Genomic DNA, 15847 nt, shown 5'->3' with positions numbered 1-15847 from the left:
ATACACTGTGTTAGTCTGTCTTGGTGCGTCGGAAGAGATGTCTTCCGTTTTACGGGCTCCTAATCATAATTGTGTGATTTTTCACGTTGTTTGTAACTTATTTTGTACATAATGTTTCTGCCACCGTCTCTCTTTTGACTGAAAACAGCTTCTGGATATCAGAACACTGATTACTCACCTCGGACTGGACATAAGATTTTTTTTCCTTTAACGAGCCGGACATGAAGGAAATCCCTGTCATTCGCATGAAGAGAAGATGTCGATACAGGGGACGTAGGTCCGGGTGCCTTGTGAGAATTTGTCGGCGAGTGGTTAACCCGCCTCTACCATCCATCCTATTGGCCAACGTGCAATCACCGGAGAATAAACTGGATGAGCTCCGTTCAAGACTATCCTACCAACGTTGGACATTGAAAACTATAATATCTTATGTTTCATCGAGTCGTGGCAGAACGACGACCTGGATAATATACAGTTGGGCTGGGTTTACGCTGCATCGGCAAGACAGAACAGCTGCCTCCGGTAAGACAAGTGGTGGTGGTCTGTGTCTATTTGTAAACAACAGCTGGTGCACAAAATCTAATATTAAGGAAGTCTCAAGGTTTTGCTCATCTGAGGTAGAGTATCTCATGATAAGCTGTAAACCACACTATTTACCAAGAGAGTTTGCGTCTATATTTTTCGTAGCCGTCTATTGACCACCACAAATCGATGCTGGCACTAAGACCGCACTCAACGAGCTGCATAAATCCATAAGCAAACAAGAAAATGCTCATCCAGAAGCCGCGCTCCTAGTGGCCGGGGTCTTTGATGCAGGGAAACTTAAATTCGTTTTACCAAATTTCTACCAGCATGTTACATGTGCAACAAGAGGGGGAAAAAACTCTAGACCACCTTTACACAGAGACGTGTACAAAGCTCTCCCTCGCTCTTTATTGGGCAAATCTGACAATAATTCTATCCTCCCGATTTCTACTTACAAGCTAAAACTAAAGCATGAAGTACCAATGACTCGCTCAATACGGAAGTGGTCAGATGACACGGATGCTACGCTACAGGACTGTTTTGCTAGCACAGACTGGAATATGTCCCGGGATTCATCCAATGGCATTGAGGAGTATACCACATCAGTCACGGGCTTCATCAATAAGTGCATCGATGACATTGTCCCTACAGTGACTGTACGTACATACCCCAAACAGAAGCCATGGATTACAGGCAGCATCCGCACTGAGCTAAAGGCTAGATCTGCCGCTTTCAAGGAGCGGGACTCTAACCCGGACACTTATAAGAAATCCCGCTATTCCCTCCGACGAACCATCAAACAGGCAAAGCGTAAATACAGGACTAAGATTGAATCCTACTACACCGGCTCCAACGCTCGTCGGATGTGGGAAGGCTTGCAAAGTATTAGACTCCAAAGTGAAGCCCAGCCACGAGCTGCCCAGTGACAAGCCTACCAGACAAGCTAAATTACTTCTATGCGCGCTTCGAGGCAAACAATACTGAAGCATGCATGAGAGCACCAGCTGTTCCGGATGACTATGTGATCACGCTCGCTGTAATCGATGTGAGTAAGACCTTTAAAACAGGTCAACATTCACATTGTAATCCATGATAGTTTGCAAGCACTGCCACATCCATTGTGCGTCAGAGCCGGTGTCGTAGGATTCGATCTTAGTCCTGTATTTATGCTTTGCCTGTTTGATGGTTCGTCGGAGGTCTCGTCGGGATTTCTTATAAGCATCCGGATTACTCTCACGGCTCCTCGAAAGCGGCAGCTCTAGCCTTAAACTCAGTGCGGATGTTGCCTGTAATCCATGACTTCTGGTTTGGGTATGTACGTACGGTCACACTGTGAAGACGACTTCGTCAATGCACTTCTTAATGAAGGCGGTGATTTTATCAGAGCCAAAATATCTCAATCTGGAGACGGTGGAAACCACTTTATCTAGTTACCATAAATAACTTTGTTGTTGTTTTATGTATTTTAACAGCACAGAAACACAAATCAGGGTTCATTTCTCAGTGAAACAGGAAATAGAGATGGATCCTCTGTGGAGCTAATTGGTTGTTTGTGACTTACAGGTGATGAATTATGGACTCACTCAGCACGTCTGTCTCTGCCCCTACAAGCCTACAAGCTACTCCTGTGAGGAAGAGCAGGTCAAGTTCACAGAAACAAACTAAAAGTGGTAAAATATCTGTCCATCGATCCTTTACGATGACCAGTGATTCATTTACTGTACACATTATCCAGTTATATCACAACACATTAAAGACTAGTGCTTAGATACAAAATGGTGATCTTTTACATTGGTGTTAGAGAGAGTCACAATGCAGGTATGTATTCCAGTTTAGGTAAAAGGAATGAAATCATAGAGCGGGTCTTACCCAGAGGTAGTCTTCTGATGTCCATCATCAGATCGTCTCAGACCAACAGAGTGATTAACACAAACTCACACACCAGACAAAGAGGGAGACAAGAGTGCCAACAGCCCTTACATACATAGAGATACGGCACCTCACCAATATGGTACCTCACCAATATGGTACCTCACCAATATGGTACCCCACTACAAAAAAACTGCTATGGCTATATGCCATTCATTACGATGGCAATAGATTTGAGCTGGTCAAATGCCATTGAATGATGTTCGTCAATTTTGTGCAGGATAGCAGGATAGTGGGATCAGTATACGAGAAACTACAACGTGTAAAGCTGGACTAAACTGAACTGTGGGTCTCCTGTTCTGTCAGAGAAGAAGAAGAAGGAGAGGAAATAGAATAGAGAAAGATGGTGCTAAAAGAGATTTAGCGAAGAGTTCCATCCACTACATCTCTCACTTCCCTTTGGATTAAACTGATGTTCTAGAATGTTCCCTGTCCTGTCTGGACTTACCTCTGACTCAACAGTGTCCTGTCTGGACTTACCTCTGACGCAACAGTCCCATGTCCTGTCTGGACTTACCTCTGACTCAACCGTCCCCTGGCGATGAGGTAAAATAGGATCCTGTCACTAGATGTGTGGTGTTAAGTTTGGCTAATGTTTAATGTTGTTAACATGTTTGGGCCTTCACGTTCCACCTACACACTGTCTATGGTGGGAATATTGTTCTTCTTAACCCTAAAAACTTCCAAGTCTATTAGATTTGGAAAATAAGCAGCATAAAACAATATTTGACCTTTCTGTGATGTCCCTAAACAAGCTTTTTCTTTAACATAGATATAATAATATAATAATAATATAGAGATAGGTAAGACAGATACAAATATAAGAGAAGTAGAAAGGAAAAAGTAAGAGCAGAAAGCTGGAGCGAGAGAGAGGGGGGGGTGAGAGAGCAGGGGGAGAGAGAGCAGGGAGAGAGAGAGAGAGCGGGGGAGAGAGAGCAGGGAGAGAGGGAGAGAGAGCGGGCGAGAGAGGGAGAGAGCGGGGGAGAGAGAGCGGGGGAGAGAGGGAGAGAGAGCGGGGGAGAGAGCGGGGGAGAGAGCGGGGGAGAGACGGAGAGAGAGCGGGCGAGAGAGCAGGGCGAGAGAGGGAGAGAGAGCAGGGGGAGAGAGCGGGGGAGAGAGCAGGGGGAGAGAGCGGGGGAGAGAGCGGGGGAGAGAGCGGGGGAGAGAGCGGGGGAGAGAGCGGGAGAGAGAGAGCGGGAGAGAGAGCGGGGGAGAGAGAGCGGGGGAGAGAGAGCGCGGGAGAGAGAGCGCGGGAGAGAGAGCGCGGGAGAGAGAGCGCGGGAGAGAGAGCGGGGGAGAGAGAGCGGGGGAGAGAGCAGGGGAGAGAGAGCGGGGGAGTGAGGGGGAGAGAGAGGGGGAGAGAGAGGGGGAGAGAGAGCGGGGGAGAGAGGGAGAGAGAGCAGGGGAGAGAGCGGGGGAGAGAGCGGGAGAGAGAGCGGGAGAGAGAGCGGGAGAGAGAGAGAGAGAGAGAGAGAGAGAGCGGGGGAGAGAGAGCGGGGGAGAGAGAGCGGGGGAGAGAGAGCGGGGGAGAGAGAGCGGGGGAGAAGGGAGAGAGAGCGGGGAGAGAGAGCAGGGGGAGAGAGCAGGGGGAGAGAGAGCGGCGAGAGAGCAGGGGGAGAGAGAGCGGGCGAGAGAGCAGGGGGAGAGAGGGAGAGAGAGGGAGAGAGAGCGGGGGAGAGAGGGAGAGAGAGCAGGGGAGAGCGGGGGAGAAAGGGAGAGAGAGGGAGAGAGAGCAGGGGGGAGAGCAGGGGGAGAGAGCGGGGGAAGAGAGGGGGAAGAGAGGGGGGGAGGAGGATAAAAAACAGACAGAAAGTCTTACCTGTCTAGTCTTCAGAACTCAAAGTGCTGCTGTGGAGGGACGCTCCCTGCTTTTAGTACCCTACACTACAGACTGCTTAAACAGCGGCCGTGGTTAATCACTCTCAGTCTCTACCTTTGGGGTGCAAAATCACAGGTAGTTTCCCCCCCCCCCAAAAAATAGCCTGGTTTTCCAAAAATCCCTCGAAATTTCATAAATCTTTTAACCGGTAATTCTGGAAATCTGGGCCATAATTTTGAGTCCCTCATCTGCCTTCCTCAAACACAACACAAGGACCTGCATCGGTTCACTAGGCTCTCTGGCTTTTGTATTCACACAATCAGTAGGGGCCTTCTTTTACACATGCCAACTAGCTAAAAGACATGGGTGTATTCAAAATGGAACCCGATTCCTTATATATATATATACACACTGTAGCATATTAACAGTCTCAGAGCCAGTTGCCCCTTTGCAAGTCCTCCAGAAGGGAGCGCCCGAGACGAGAAAATAAATTAAAAGATGATACTTACATCCTATCCTCGCATACTTTTCCCCCTCAAAAGCTCTGAGATTCATCTTGCTTTAGTCATCATATGATGTCTACCATAATGGTGGGGTTATAATCAATAGATTAGCTTTGAGGAATTGTAACATTTCGTTCAACCTATCAGGACTTGGGGGGGGGGGGGTAACTCCAGTCCTCGGGGGAGGGGCCTGATTAGTGACACACCTGACTCCAATAATCAAGCTATTCAGTTTAAAAATGCAATTAAGTTGAAAAAAATGAGGTGTGTTTGCTAGGGATGATGGGAGGGAAAAGGGTGACACCAATCAGGCCGCCGAGGACTGGAGTTAACCCCGTCCTGCGTCTAACTGGTAGTTCTACTGTAATACTTTCATCCCAAGTCACTGTTGTTAACAGTTGATCCTATAACTCCTATAAACTGTTGGGGACACTGAAAAATATCTGTTGTTGACTTGACGGACATTCCACATATTGTTTATAAAATCTTCAATTTTCTTATCAAGTTCAATTGAACAAAATGTACAACAAAATTAGCAAATATCTGAACTATTAATGTTAGGATGTTAGAAATGGGGGGGGGGGGGTCAATACATTAATTTGTAGTCCAGTCCTTGACAGGGATGTTGAAACTACACTAGGTATAATCTAGATGTGGGTATTGTAGTTTCTTTCTCCATTGCCTAAAGTGAAGGTGTTAAGAGAACAATGGACGGTGTGTTACCTTGTGAGTGTCTCGGAATTTACTGATCTCTCTGGATATCAGGTCTCTTTTGTCATCTTCTATGTCCATCACATTGATGTCCTCCTGAGACACAGGTAAACAAACATGATTATCAGGTTCACAACATGTCCTTCTCCCGTCACCAAACGATACTACTGAACAAGGTCCAGGTCGGCCCAGAAGTAGCGTAGCACTTTACAGAAAAGAAAAACAAAATGGGTGCAGGTAGCGCCGCCTCCTGGAAAACGAGTAAAGAAACAAAACACACTCCATGTAAAACACATTGACAATCGCTCATCACTCGCTTTAAACAGGTGGAACGGACGCTACTACCTCCTCTCTTCAATGGAACGGACGCTACTACCTCCTCTCTACGGTGGAACGGACGCTACTACCTCCTCTCTTCGGTGGAACGGACGCTACTACCTCCTCTCTACGGTGGAACGGACGCTACTACCTCCTCTCTTCGGTGGAACGGACGCTACTACCTCCTCTCTACGGTGGAACGGACGCTACTACCTCCTCTCTACGGTGGAACGGACGCTACTACCTCCTCTCTTCGGTGGAACGGACGCTACTACCTCCTCTCTTCGGTGGAACGGACGCTACTACCTCCTCTCTACGGTGGAACGGACGCTACTACCTCCTCTCTACGGTGGAACGGACGCTACTACCTCCTCTCTACGGTGGAACGGACGCTACTACCTCCTCTCTACGGTGGAACGGACGCTACTACCGCCTCTCTACGGTGGAACGGACGCTACTACCGCCTCTCTACGGTGGAACGGACGCTACTACCTCCTCTCTACGGTGGAACGGACGCTACTACCTCCTCTCTACGGTGGAACGGACGCTACTACCTCCTCTCTTCGGTGGAACGGACGCTACTACCTCCTCTCTTCGGTGGAACGGACGCTACTACCTCCTCTCTACGGTGGAACGGACGCTACTACCTCCTCTCTTCGGTGGAACGGACGCTACTAACTCCTCTCTTCGGTGGAACGGACGCTACTACCTCCTCTCTTCGGTGGAACGGACGCTACTACCTCCTCTCTTCGGTGGAACGGACGCTACTACCTCCTCTCTTCGGTGGAACGGACGCTACTACCTCCTCTCTTCGGTGGAACGGACGCTACTACCTCCTCTCTTCGGTGGAACGGACGCTACTACCTCCTCTCTTCGGTGGAACGGACGCTACTACCTCCTCTCTTCGGTGGAACGGACGCTACTACCTCCTCTCTTCGGTGGAACGGACGCTACTACCTCCTCTCTTCGGTGGAACGGACGCTACTACCTCCTCTCTTCGGTGGAACGGACGCTACTACCTCCTCTCTTCGGTGGAACGGACGCTACTACCTCCTCTCTTCGGTGGAACGGACGCTACTACCTCCTCTCTTCGGTGGAACGGACGCTACTACCTCCTCTCTTCGGTGGAACGGACGCTACTACCTCCTCTCTTCGGTGGAACGGACGCTACTACCTCCTCTCTTCGGTGGAACGGACGCTACTACCTCCTCTCTACGGTGGAACGGACGCTACTACCTCCTCTCTACGGTGGAACGGACGCTACTACCTCCTCTCTACGGTGGAACGGACGCTACTACCTCCTCTCTACGGTGGAACGGACGCTACTACCTCCTCTCTACGGTGGAACGGACGCTACTACCTCCTCTCTACGGTGGAACGGACGCTACTACCTCCTCTCTACGGTGGAACGGACGCTACTACCTCCTCTCTACGGTGGAACGGACGCTACTACCTCCTCTCTTCGGTGGAACGGACGCTACTACCTCCTCTCTTCGGTGGAACGGACGCTACTACCTCCTCTCTTCGGTGGAACGGACGCTACTACCTCCTCTCTTCGGTGGAACGGACGCTACTACCTCCTCTCTTCGGTGGAACGGACGCTACTACCTCCTCTCTTCGGTGGAACGGACGCTACTACCTCCTCTCTTCGGTGGAACGGACGCTACTACCTCCTCTCTTCGGTGGAACGGACGCTACTACCTCCTCTCTTCGGTGGAACGGACGCTACTACCTCCTCTCTTCGGTGGAACGGACGCTACTACCTCCTCTCTTCGGTGGAACGGACGCTACTACCTCCTCTCTTCGGTGGAACGGACGCTACTACCTCCTCTCTTCGGTGGAACGGACGCTACTACCTCCTCTCTTCGGTGGAACGGACGCTACTACCTCCTCTCTTCGGTGGAACGGACGCTACTACCTCCTCTCTTCGGTGGAACGGACGCTACTACCTCCTCTCTTCGGTGGAACGGACGCTACTACCTCCTCTCTTCGGTGGAACGGACGCTACTACCTCCTCTCTTCGGTGGAACGGACGCTACTACCTCCTCTCTTCGGTGGAACGGACGCTACTACCTCCTCTCTTCGGTGGAACGGACGCTACTACCTCCTCTCTTCGGTGGAACGGACGCTACTACCTCCTCTCTTCGGTGGAACGGACGCTACTACCTCCTCTCTTCGGTGGAACGGACGCTACTACCTCCTCTCTTCGGTGGAACGGACGCTACTACCTCCTCTCTTCGGTGGAACGGACGCTACTACCTCCTCTCTTCGGTGGAACGGACGCTACTACCTCCTCTCTTCGGTGGAACGGACGCTACTACCTCCTCTCTTCGGTGGAACGGACGCTACTACCTCCTCTCTTCGGTGGAACGGACGCTACTACCTCCTCTCTTCGGTGGAACGGACGCTACTACCTCCTCTCTTCGGTGGAACGGACGCTACTACCTCCTCTCTTCGGTGGAACGGACGCTACTACCTCCTCTCTTCGGTGGAACGGACGCTACTACCTCCTCTCTTCGGTGGAACGGACGCTACTACCTCCTCTCTTCGGTGGAACGGACGCTACTACCTCCTCTCTTCGGTGGAACGGACGCTACTACCTCCTCTCTTCGGTGGAACGGACGCTACTACCTCCTCTCTTCGGTGGAACGGACGCTACTACCTCCTCTCTTCGGTGGAACGGACGCTACTACCTCCTCTCTTCGGTGGAACGGACGCTACTACCTCCTCTCTTCGGTGGAACGGACGCTACTACCTCCTCTCTTCGGTGGAACGGACGCTACTACCTCCTCTCTTCGGTGGAACGGACGCTACTACCTCCTCTCTTCGGTGGAACGGACGCTACTACCTCCTCTCTTCGGTGGAACGGACGCTACTACCTCCTCTCTTCGGTGGAACGGACGCTACTACCTCCTCTCTTCGGTGGAACGGACGCTACTACCTCCTCTCTACGGTGGAACGGACGCTACTACCTCCTCTCTACGGTGGAACGGACGCTACTACCTCCTCTCTACGGTGGAACGGACGCTACTACCTCCTCTCTACGGTGGAACGGACGCTACTACCTCCTCTCTTCGGTGGAACGGACGCTACTACCTCCTCTCTACGGTGGAACGGACGCTACTACCTCCTCTCTACGGTGGAACGGACGCTACTACCTCCTCTCTACGGTGGAACGGACGCTACTACCTCCTCTCTACGGTGGAACGGACGCTACTACCTCCTCTCTACGGTGGAACGGACGCTACTACCTCCTCTCTACGGTGGAACGGACGCTACTACCTCCTCTCTACGGTGGAACGGACGCTACTACCTCCTCTCTACGGTGGAACGGACGCTACTACCTCCTCTCTACGGTGGAACGGACGCTACTACCTCCTCTCTACAGTGGAACGGACGCTACTACCTCCTCTCTACAGTGGAACGGACGCTACTACCTCCTCTCTACAGTGGAACGGACGCTACTACCTCCTCTCTACAGTGGAACGGACGCTACTACCTCCTCTCTACAGTGGAACGGACGCTACTACCTCCTCTCTACAGTGGAACGGACGCTACTACCTCCTCTCTACAGTGGAACGGACGCTACTACCTCCTCTCTACAGTGGAACGGACGCTACTACCTCCTCTCTACAGTGGAACGGACGCTACTACCTCCTCTCTACAGTGGAACGGACGCTACTACCTCCTCTCTACAGTGGAACGGACGCTACTACCTCCTCTCTACAGTGGAACGGACGCTACTACCTCCTCTCTACGGTGGAACGGACGCTACTACCTCCTCTCTACGGTGGAACGGACGCTACTACCTCCTCTCTACGGTGGAACGGACGCTACTACCTCCTCTCTACAGTGGAACGGACGCTACTACCTCCTCTCTACAGTGGAACGGACGCTACTACCTCCTCTCTACAGTGGAACGGACGCTACTACCTCCTCTCTACAGTGGAACGGACGCTACTACCTCCTCTCTACAGTGGAACGGACGCTACTACCTCCTCTCTACAGTGGAACGGACGCTACTACCTCCTCTCTACAGTGGAACGGACGCTACTACCTCCTCTCTACGGTGGAACGGACGCTACTACCTCCTCTCTACAGTGGAACGGACGCTACTACCTCCTCTTTCTTCTCTCTCTTCTTCTTGCGGGGCTGGTTGTCCCCGTCCTGAGAAGGGGCGTTGAGCTCACTGCCAAACTCCCGGATCAACCCCTCGATCGCCCCTTTTACTATCTGGTCACGACGCTTTGTGTCTTCGTCAAGAACCTCTTCCTCATCCTCTTCTTCCTTGGGCCCGTCCTCAGACTTGGCTCCCTATGAGACATAAAAAGAGAGTAGAAATACCATATATATATTTTCTTTTAAGTACAAAGAAAGATGTTGGATTTTTCAGTGTGTACCACACAGAAGCCATGTTAAAACCCTGCTCTTCCCTGACGAAGACAAGGGCCAGGATAATACCACTATCGCAATATTTATTTTCCATGACAAACATAAAAACACAAAGCAGACCAAACTCTACGGTGCTATAAAAAAAAAAATCTGCTGTATGTAAAATATTGTGTGTGCTATAGCTAAAAAAAAAATATTTTTGGACTCTGGATAGAAAACATGTTTTGTTTCCAACAGGCTGTTTTCATAAAGAAGTTTAAAATCTGTTTTGTGTTTTATTTCCTTGCCGTGATACTAACGAGTATCGTGATACTGGTATCGTCCCGGACCTCATAAAAGACCTGAGAGACTAAATGTCGGTAATGAAGCTCACTGCTAGGAGAGAAAATGTGTGTGCAACTTATATTTTATGAACCCAGTCTGCTCTCCTCCATCACTTCTCATGGTAGACAGGGTGTGTGTGTGTGTGTGTGTGTGTGTGTGTGTGTGTGTGTGTGTGTGTGTGTGTGTGTGTGTTCACCCCGTTGGCACTCCTCTTCTTAGCCTTCCATTCTTCTAGCTGGGCCTTGGTCTTGGCATCCACCTTGACCAGCAGCTTCTTGTCTCCCAGCAGCAGCTCATGTAGCAGACGCAGGGAACGCAGGGTGGACTCTGGCTCCTTGTACTCACAGAAACCAAACGCTACGGAGAGAGACAGAGAGAGTTTTATAGTCACTGGGAGAGAGAGAGAGAGAGAGACAGAGAGAGTTTTATACAGTCACTGGAAGGGAGAGAGAGAGTTTTATACAGTCACTGGGAGGGAGAGAGAGAGTTTTATACAGTCACTGGGAGAGAGAGAGAGTTTTATACAGTCACTGGGAGAGAGAGAGAGTTTTATACAGTCACTGGGAGGGAGAGAGAGAGAGAGAGTTTTATACAGTCACTGGGAGAGAGAGAGTTTTATACAGTCACTGGGAGGGAGAGAGAGAGAGTTTTATACAGTCACTGGAAGGGAGAGAGAGAGTTTTATACAGTCACTGGGAGAGAGAGAGAGAGAGAGAGTTTTATACAGTCACTGGGAGGGAGAGAGAGAGAGAGTTTTATACAGTCACTGGGAGAGAGAGAGTTTTATACAGTCACTGGGAGGGAGAGAGAGAGAGTTTTATACAGTCACTGGGAGGGAGAAAGAGAGAGAGAGAGAGTTTTATACAGTCACTGGGAGAGAGAGAGAGAGTTTTATACAGTCACTGGGAGAGAGAGAGAGAGAGAGTTTTATACAGTCACTGGGAGAGAGAGAGAGAGTTTTATACAGTCACTGGGAGGGAGAGAGTTTTATACAGTCACTGGGAGGGAGAGAGAGAGAGAGAGTTTTATACAGTCACTGGGAGAGAGAGAGTTTTATACAGTCACTGGGAGGGAGAGAGAGAGAGTTTTATACAGTCACTGGGAGGGAGAGAGAGAGAGAGTTTTATACAGTCACTGGGACAGAGAGAGAGAGAGTTTTATACATTCACTGGGAGGGAGAGAGAGAGAGAGTTTTATACAGTCACTGGGAGAGAGAGAGAGAGAGAGAGTTTTATACAGTCACTGGGAGAGAGAGAGAGAGTTTTATACAGTCACTGGGAGGGGGAGAGAGAGAGAGAGAGAGTTTTATACAGTCACTGGGAGGGAGAGAGAGAGAGAGAGTTTTATACAGTCACTGGGAGGGAGAGAGAGAGAGAGAGTTTTATACAGTCACTGGGAGAGAGAGAGTTTTATACAGTCACTGGGATGGAGAGAGAGAGAGAGAGAGAGAGAGAGTTTTATACAGTCACTGGGAGGGAGAGAGAGTTTTATACAGTCACTGGGAGGGAGAGAGAGTTTTATACAGTCACTGGGAGGGAGAGAGAGAGTTTTATACAGTCACTGGGACGGAGGGAGAGTTTTATACAGTCACTGGAAGGGAGAGAGAGAGTTTTATACAGTCACTGGGAGGGAGAGAGAGAGTTTTATACAGTCACTGGGAGAGAGAGAGAGTTTTATACAGTCACTGGGAGAGAGAGAGAGTTTTATACAGTCACTGGGAGAGAGAGAGAGTTTTATACAGTCACTGGGAGGGAGAGAGAGTTTTATACAGTCACTGGGAAAGAGAGTTTTATACAGTCACTGGGAAAGAGAGTTTTATACAGTCACTGGGAGGGAGAGAGAGAGAGTTTTATACAGTCACTGGGAGGGAGAGAGAGTTTTATACAGTCACTGGGAAAGAGAGTTTTATACAGTCACTGGGAGGGAGAGAGAGAGAGTTTTATACAGTCACTGGGACAGAGAGAGAGAGAGTTTTATACATTCACTGGGAGGGAGAGAGAGGGAGAGAGAGAGAGTTTTATACAGTCACTGGGACAGAGAGAGAGAGAGTTTTATACAGTCACTGGGAGGGAGAGAGAGAGAGTTTTATACAGTCACTGGGAGGGAGAGAGAGAGAGTTTTATACAGTCACTGGGAGAGAGAGAGAGAGTTTTATACAGTCACTGGGAGAGAGAGAGAGAGTTTTATACAGTCACTGGGAGAGAGAGAGAGAGTTTTATACAGTCACTGGGAGAGAGAGAGTTTTATACAGTCACTGGGAGAGAGAGAGAGAGTTTTATACAGTCACTGGGAGAGAGAGAGAGAGAGAGAGAGAGAGAGAGAGAGAGAGAGAGAGAGAGTTTTATACAGTCACTGGGAGAGAGAGAGAGTTTTATACAGTCACTGGGAGAGAGAGAGAGAGTTTTATACAGTCACTGGGAGAGAGAGAGAGAGTTTTATACAGTCACTGGGAGAGAGAGAGAGAGTTTTATACAGTCACTGGGAGAGAGAGAGAGAGTTTTATACAGTTACTGGGAGAGAGAGAGAGAGAGTTTTATACAGTCACTGGGAGAGAGAGAGAGAGTTTTATACAGTCACTGGGAAGGAGAGAGAGGGAGTTTTATACAGTCACTGGGAAGGAGAGAGAGAGAGTTTTATACAGTCACAGAGAGAGAGAGAGTTTTATACAGTCACAGAGAGAGAGAGAGTTTTATAGTCACTGGGAGAGAGAAAGAGAGAGTTTTATACAGTCACTGGGAGGGAGAGAGAGAGAGAGTTTTATACAGTCACTGGGACAGAGAGAGAGAGAGAGAGAGTTTTATACAGTCACTGGGAGAGAGAGAGAGAGTTTTATACAGTCACTGGGAGGGGGAGAGAGAGAGAGAGAGAGTTTTATACAGTCACTGGGAGGGAGAGAGAGAGAGAGAGTTTTATACAGTCACTGGGAGAGAGAGAGAGAGAGAGAGAGTTTTATACAGTCACTGGGAGAGAGAAAGAGAGAGTTTTATACAGTCACTGGGAGAGAGAGAGAGAGAGAGAGAGTTTTATACAGTCACTGGGAGAGAGAGAGAGAGTTTTATACAGTCACTGGGAGGGGGAGAGAGAGAGAGAGAGAGTTTTATACAGTCACTGGGAGGGAGAGAGAGAGAGAGAGTTTTATACAGTCACTGGGAGGGAGAGAGAGAGAGAGAGTTTTATACAGTCACTGGGAGGGAGAGAGAGAGAGTTTTATACAGTCACTGGGAGGGAGAGAGAGAGAGTTTTATACAGTCACTGGAAGGGAGAGAGAGAGAGTTTTATACAGTCACTGGGAGGGAGAGAGAGAGAGTTTTATACAGTCACTGGGAGGGAGAGAGAGAGAGTTTTATACAGTCACTGGGAGGGAGAGAGAGAGTTTTATACAGTCACTGGGAAGGAGAGAGAGAGTTTTATACAGTCACTGGGAGGGAGAGAGAGAGAGTTTTATACAGTCACTGGGAGGGAGAGAGAGAGAGTTTTATACAGTCACTGGGAGAGAGAGAGAGAGTTTTATACAGTCACTGGGAGAGAGAGAGAGAGAGAGAGAGTTTTATACAGTCCCCTCCCTTATCCTTACTCCATTTGCACACACTGTATATAGACTTTTCTACTGTATTATTGACTGTATGTTTGTTTATTCCATGTGTAACTGTGTTGTTGTTTTTGTCGCACTGCTTTGCTTTATCTTGGCCAGGTCGCAGTTGTAAATGAGAACTTGTTCTCAACTAGCCTACCTGGTTAAATAACTAAAAAATAACTTGCGTGGCGGGAACTACACAGACGTGGCGGTAACTACACAGACGTGGCGGGAACTACACAGACGTGGCGGGAACTACACAGACGTGGCGGGAACTACACAGACGTGGCGGGAACTACACAGACGTGGCGGGAACTACACAGACGTGGCGGGAACTACACAGACGTGGCGGTAACTACACAGACGTGGCGGGAACTACACAGACGTGGCGGTAACTACACAGACGTGGCGGTAACTACACAGACGTGGCGGGAACTACACAGACGTGGCGGGAACTACACAGACGTGGCGGTAACTACACAGACGTGGCGGTAACTACACAGACGTGGCGGTAACTACACAGACGTGGCGGTAACTACACAGACGTGGCGGTAACTACACAGACGTGGCGGGAACTACACAGACGTGGCGGGAACTACACAGACGTGGCGGGAACTACACAGACGTGGCGGTAACTACACAGACGTGGCGGTAACTACACAGACGTGGTGGTAACTACACAGACTTGGTGGTAACGTGGCGGTAACTACACAGACGTGGTGGTAACTACACAGACTTGGTGGTAACGTGGTGGTAACGTGGCGGTAACTACACAGACGTGGTGGTAACGTGGCGGTAACGTGGCGGTAACTACACAGACGTGGCGGTAACTACACAGACGTGGCGGTAACGTGGCGGTAACTACATAACAAGGAAAGGAGGGAAAGTATAATAGAAGTGGTGTACCTGTTTTGTTTTTACCTTGCAGTTTCCCAGAAGCCCCTTGGACCCTCTTCCAGCTCAGGACCAGGCCACATTTCTACAGGACGGAGGAAAGGACAGGCAGAGGGGAAATCACTCATCTGAGACTAAAGACCAAAATGTCTTTATAAACTTCATGTTAGGGTTATTACGACACCAGGATCACGATACACAGAAAAAGTTACCCAGAGTCACATGTTTTCTTCTTCCAGAGCTACAGTGAATTTCGAAAAGTATTCAGACAGCTTGACTTTTTCCCCCATTTTGTTACATTACAGCCTTATTCTAAAATGGATTAAATTGTTTTTTTTCTTCATCAATCTACACACAATACCCATAATGACAAAGCAAAAACAGGTTTTTGTAGAAATTTATGCTAATTTATTAAATATAAAAAAACGGAAATATAAAATTTTATACAAGTATTCGGGCCCTTTACTCAGTACTTTGTTGAAGCACCTTTGGCAGCGATTACAGCCTCGAGTCTTCTTGGATATGACGCTACAAGCTTGGCACACCTGTATTTGGGGAGTTTCTCCCATTCTTCTCTGCAGATCCTCTCAAGCTCTGTCAGGTTGGATGGGGAGCGTCGCTGCACAGCTATTTTCAGGTCTCTCCAGAGATGTTCGAACTGGCTGGGCGACTCAAGGACATTCAGAGACTTGTCCCGAAGACACTCCTGCGTTGCCTTGGCTGTGTGCTTGGATCGTTGTCCTGTTGGAAGGTTAACCTTCTCCCAGTCTGAGGTCCTGAGCAGGTTTTCATCAAGGATCTCTCTGTACTTTGCTCCGTTCATCTGTCCCTCGATCCTGTCTCCCAGTCCCTGCCGCT

The 15847-nt window shown here is 49.3% G+C and overlaps 1 protein-coding gene across 2 annotated transcripts in view; it reads right to left on the bottom strand.

Annotated features, from left to right (window-relative positions):
• Positions 1 to 15847, bottom strand: part of LOC120023170 (RNA-binding protein 25-like) — a 41912-nt gene that overhangs the window by 21195 nt on the left and 4870 nt on the right. The window contains exons 5-8 of one of the 2 annotated variants that reach the window (XM_038967185.1): positions 15002 to 15074; positions 10718 to 10878; positions 9925 to 10119; positions 5500 to 5583 (exon numbers count right to left, since the gene is read on the bottom strand). In XM_038967185.1, the coding sequence (XP_038823113.1) occupies positions 5500 to 5583; positions 9925 to 10119; positions 10718 to 10878; positions 15002 to 15074 (513 nt within the window). The remainder of the gene's footprint in view (positions 1 to 5499; positions 5584 to 9924; positions 10120 to 10717; positions 10879 to 15001; positions 15075 to 15847) is intronic. The other variant, XM_038967186.1, reaches the window with a different exon arrangement.

Source organism: Salvelinus namaycush, chromosome 28 (genome assembly GCF_016432855.1).
Source record: "Salvelinus namaycush isolate Seneca chromosome 28, SaNama_1.0, whole genome shotgun sequence".
Taxonomy (NCBI): Eukaryota; Metazoa; Chordata; class Actinopteri; order Salmoniformes; family Salmonidae; genus Salvelinus; species Salvelinus namaycush.
Note: the sequence above shows the minus strand (reverse complement) of the source record. Positions and strands in the feature narration are given on the sequence as shown.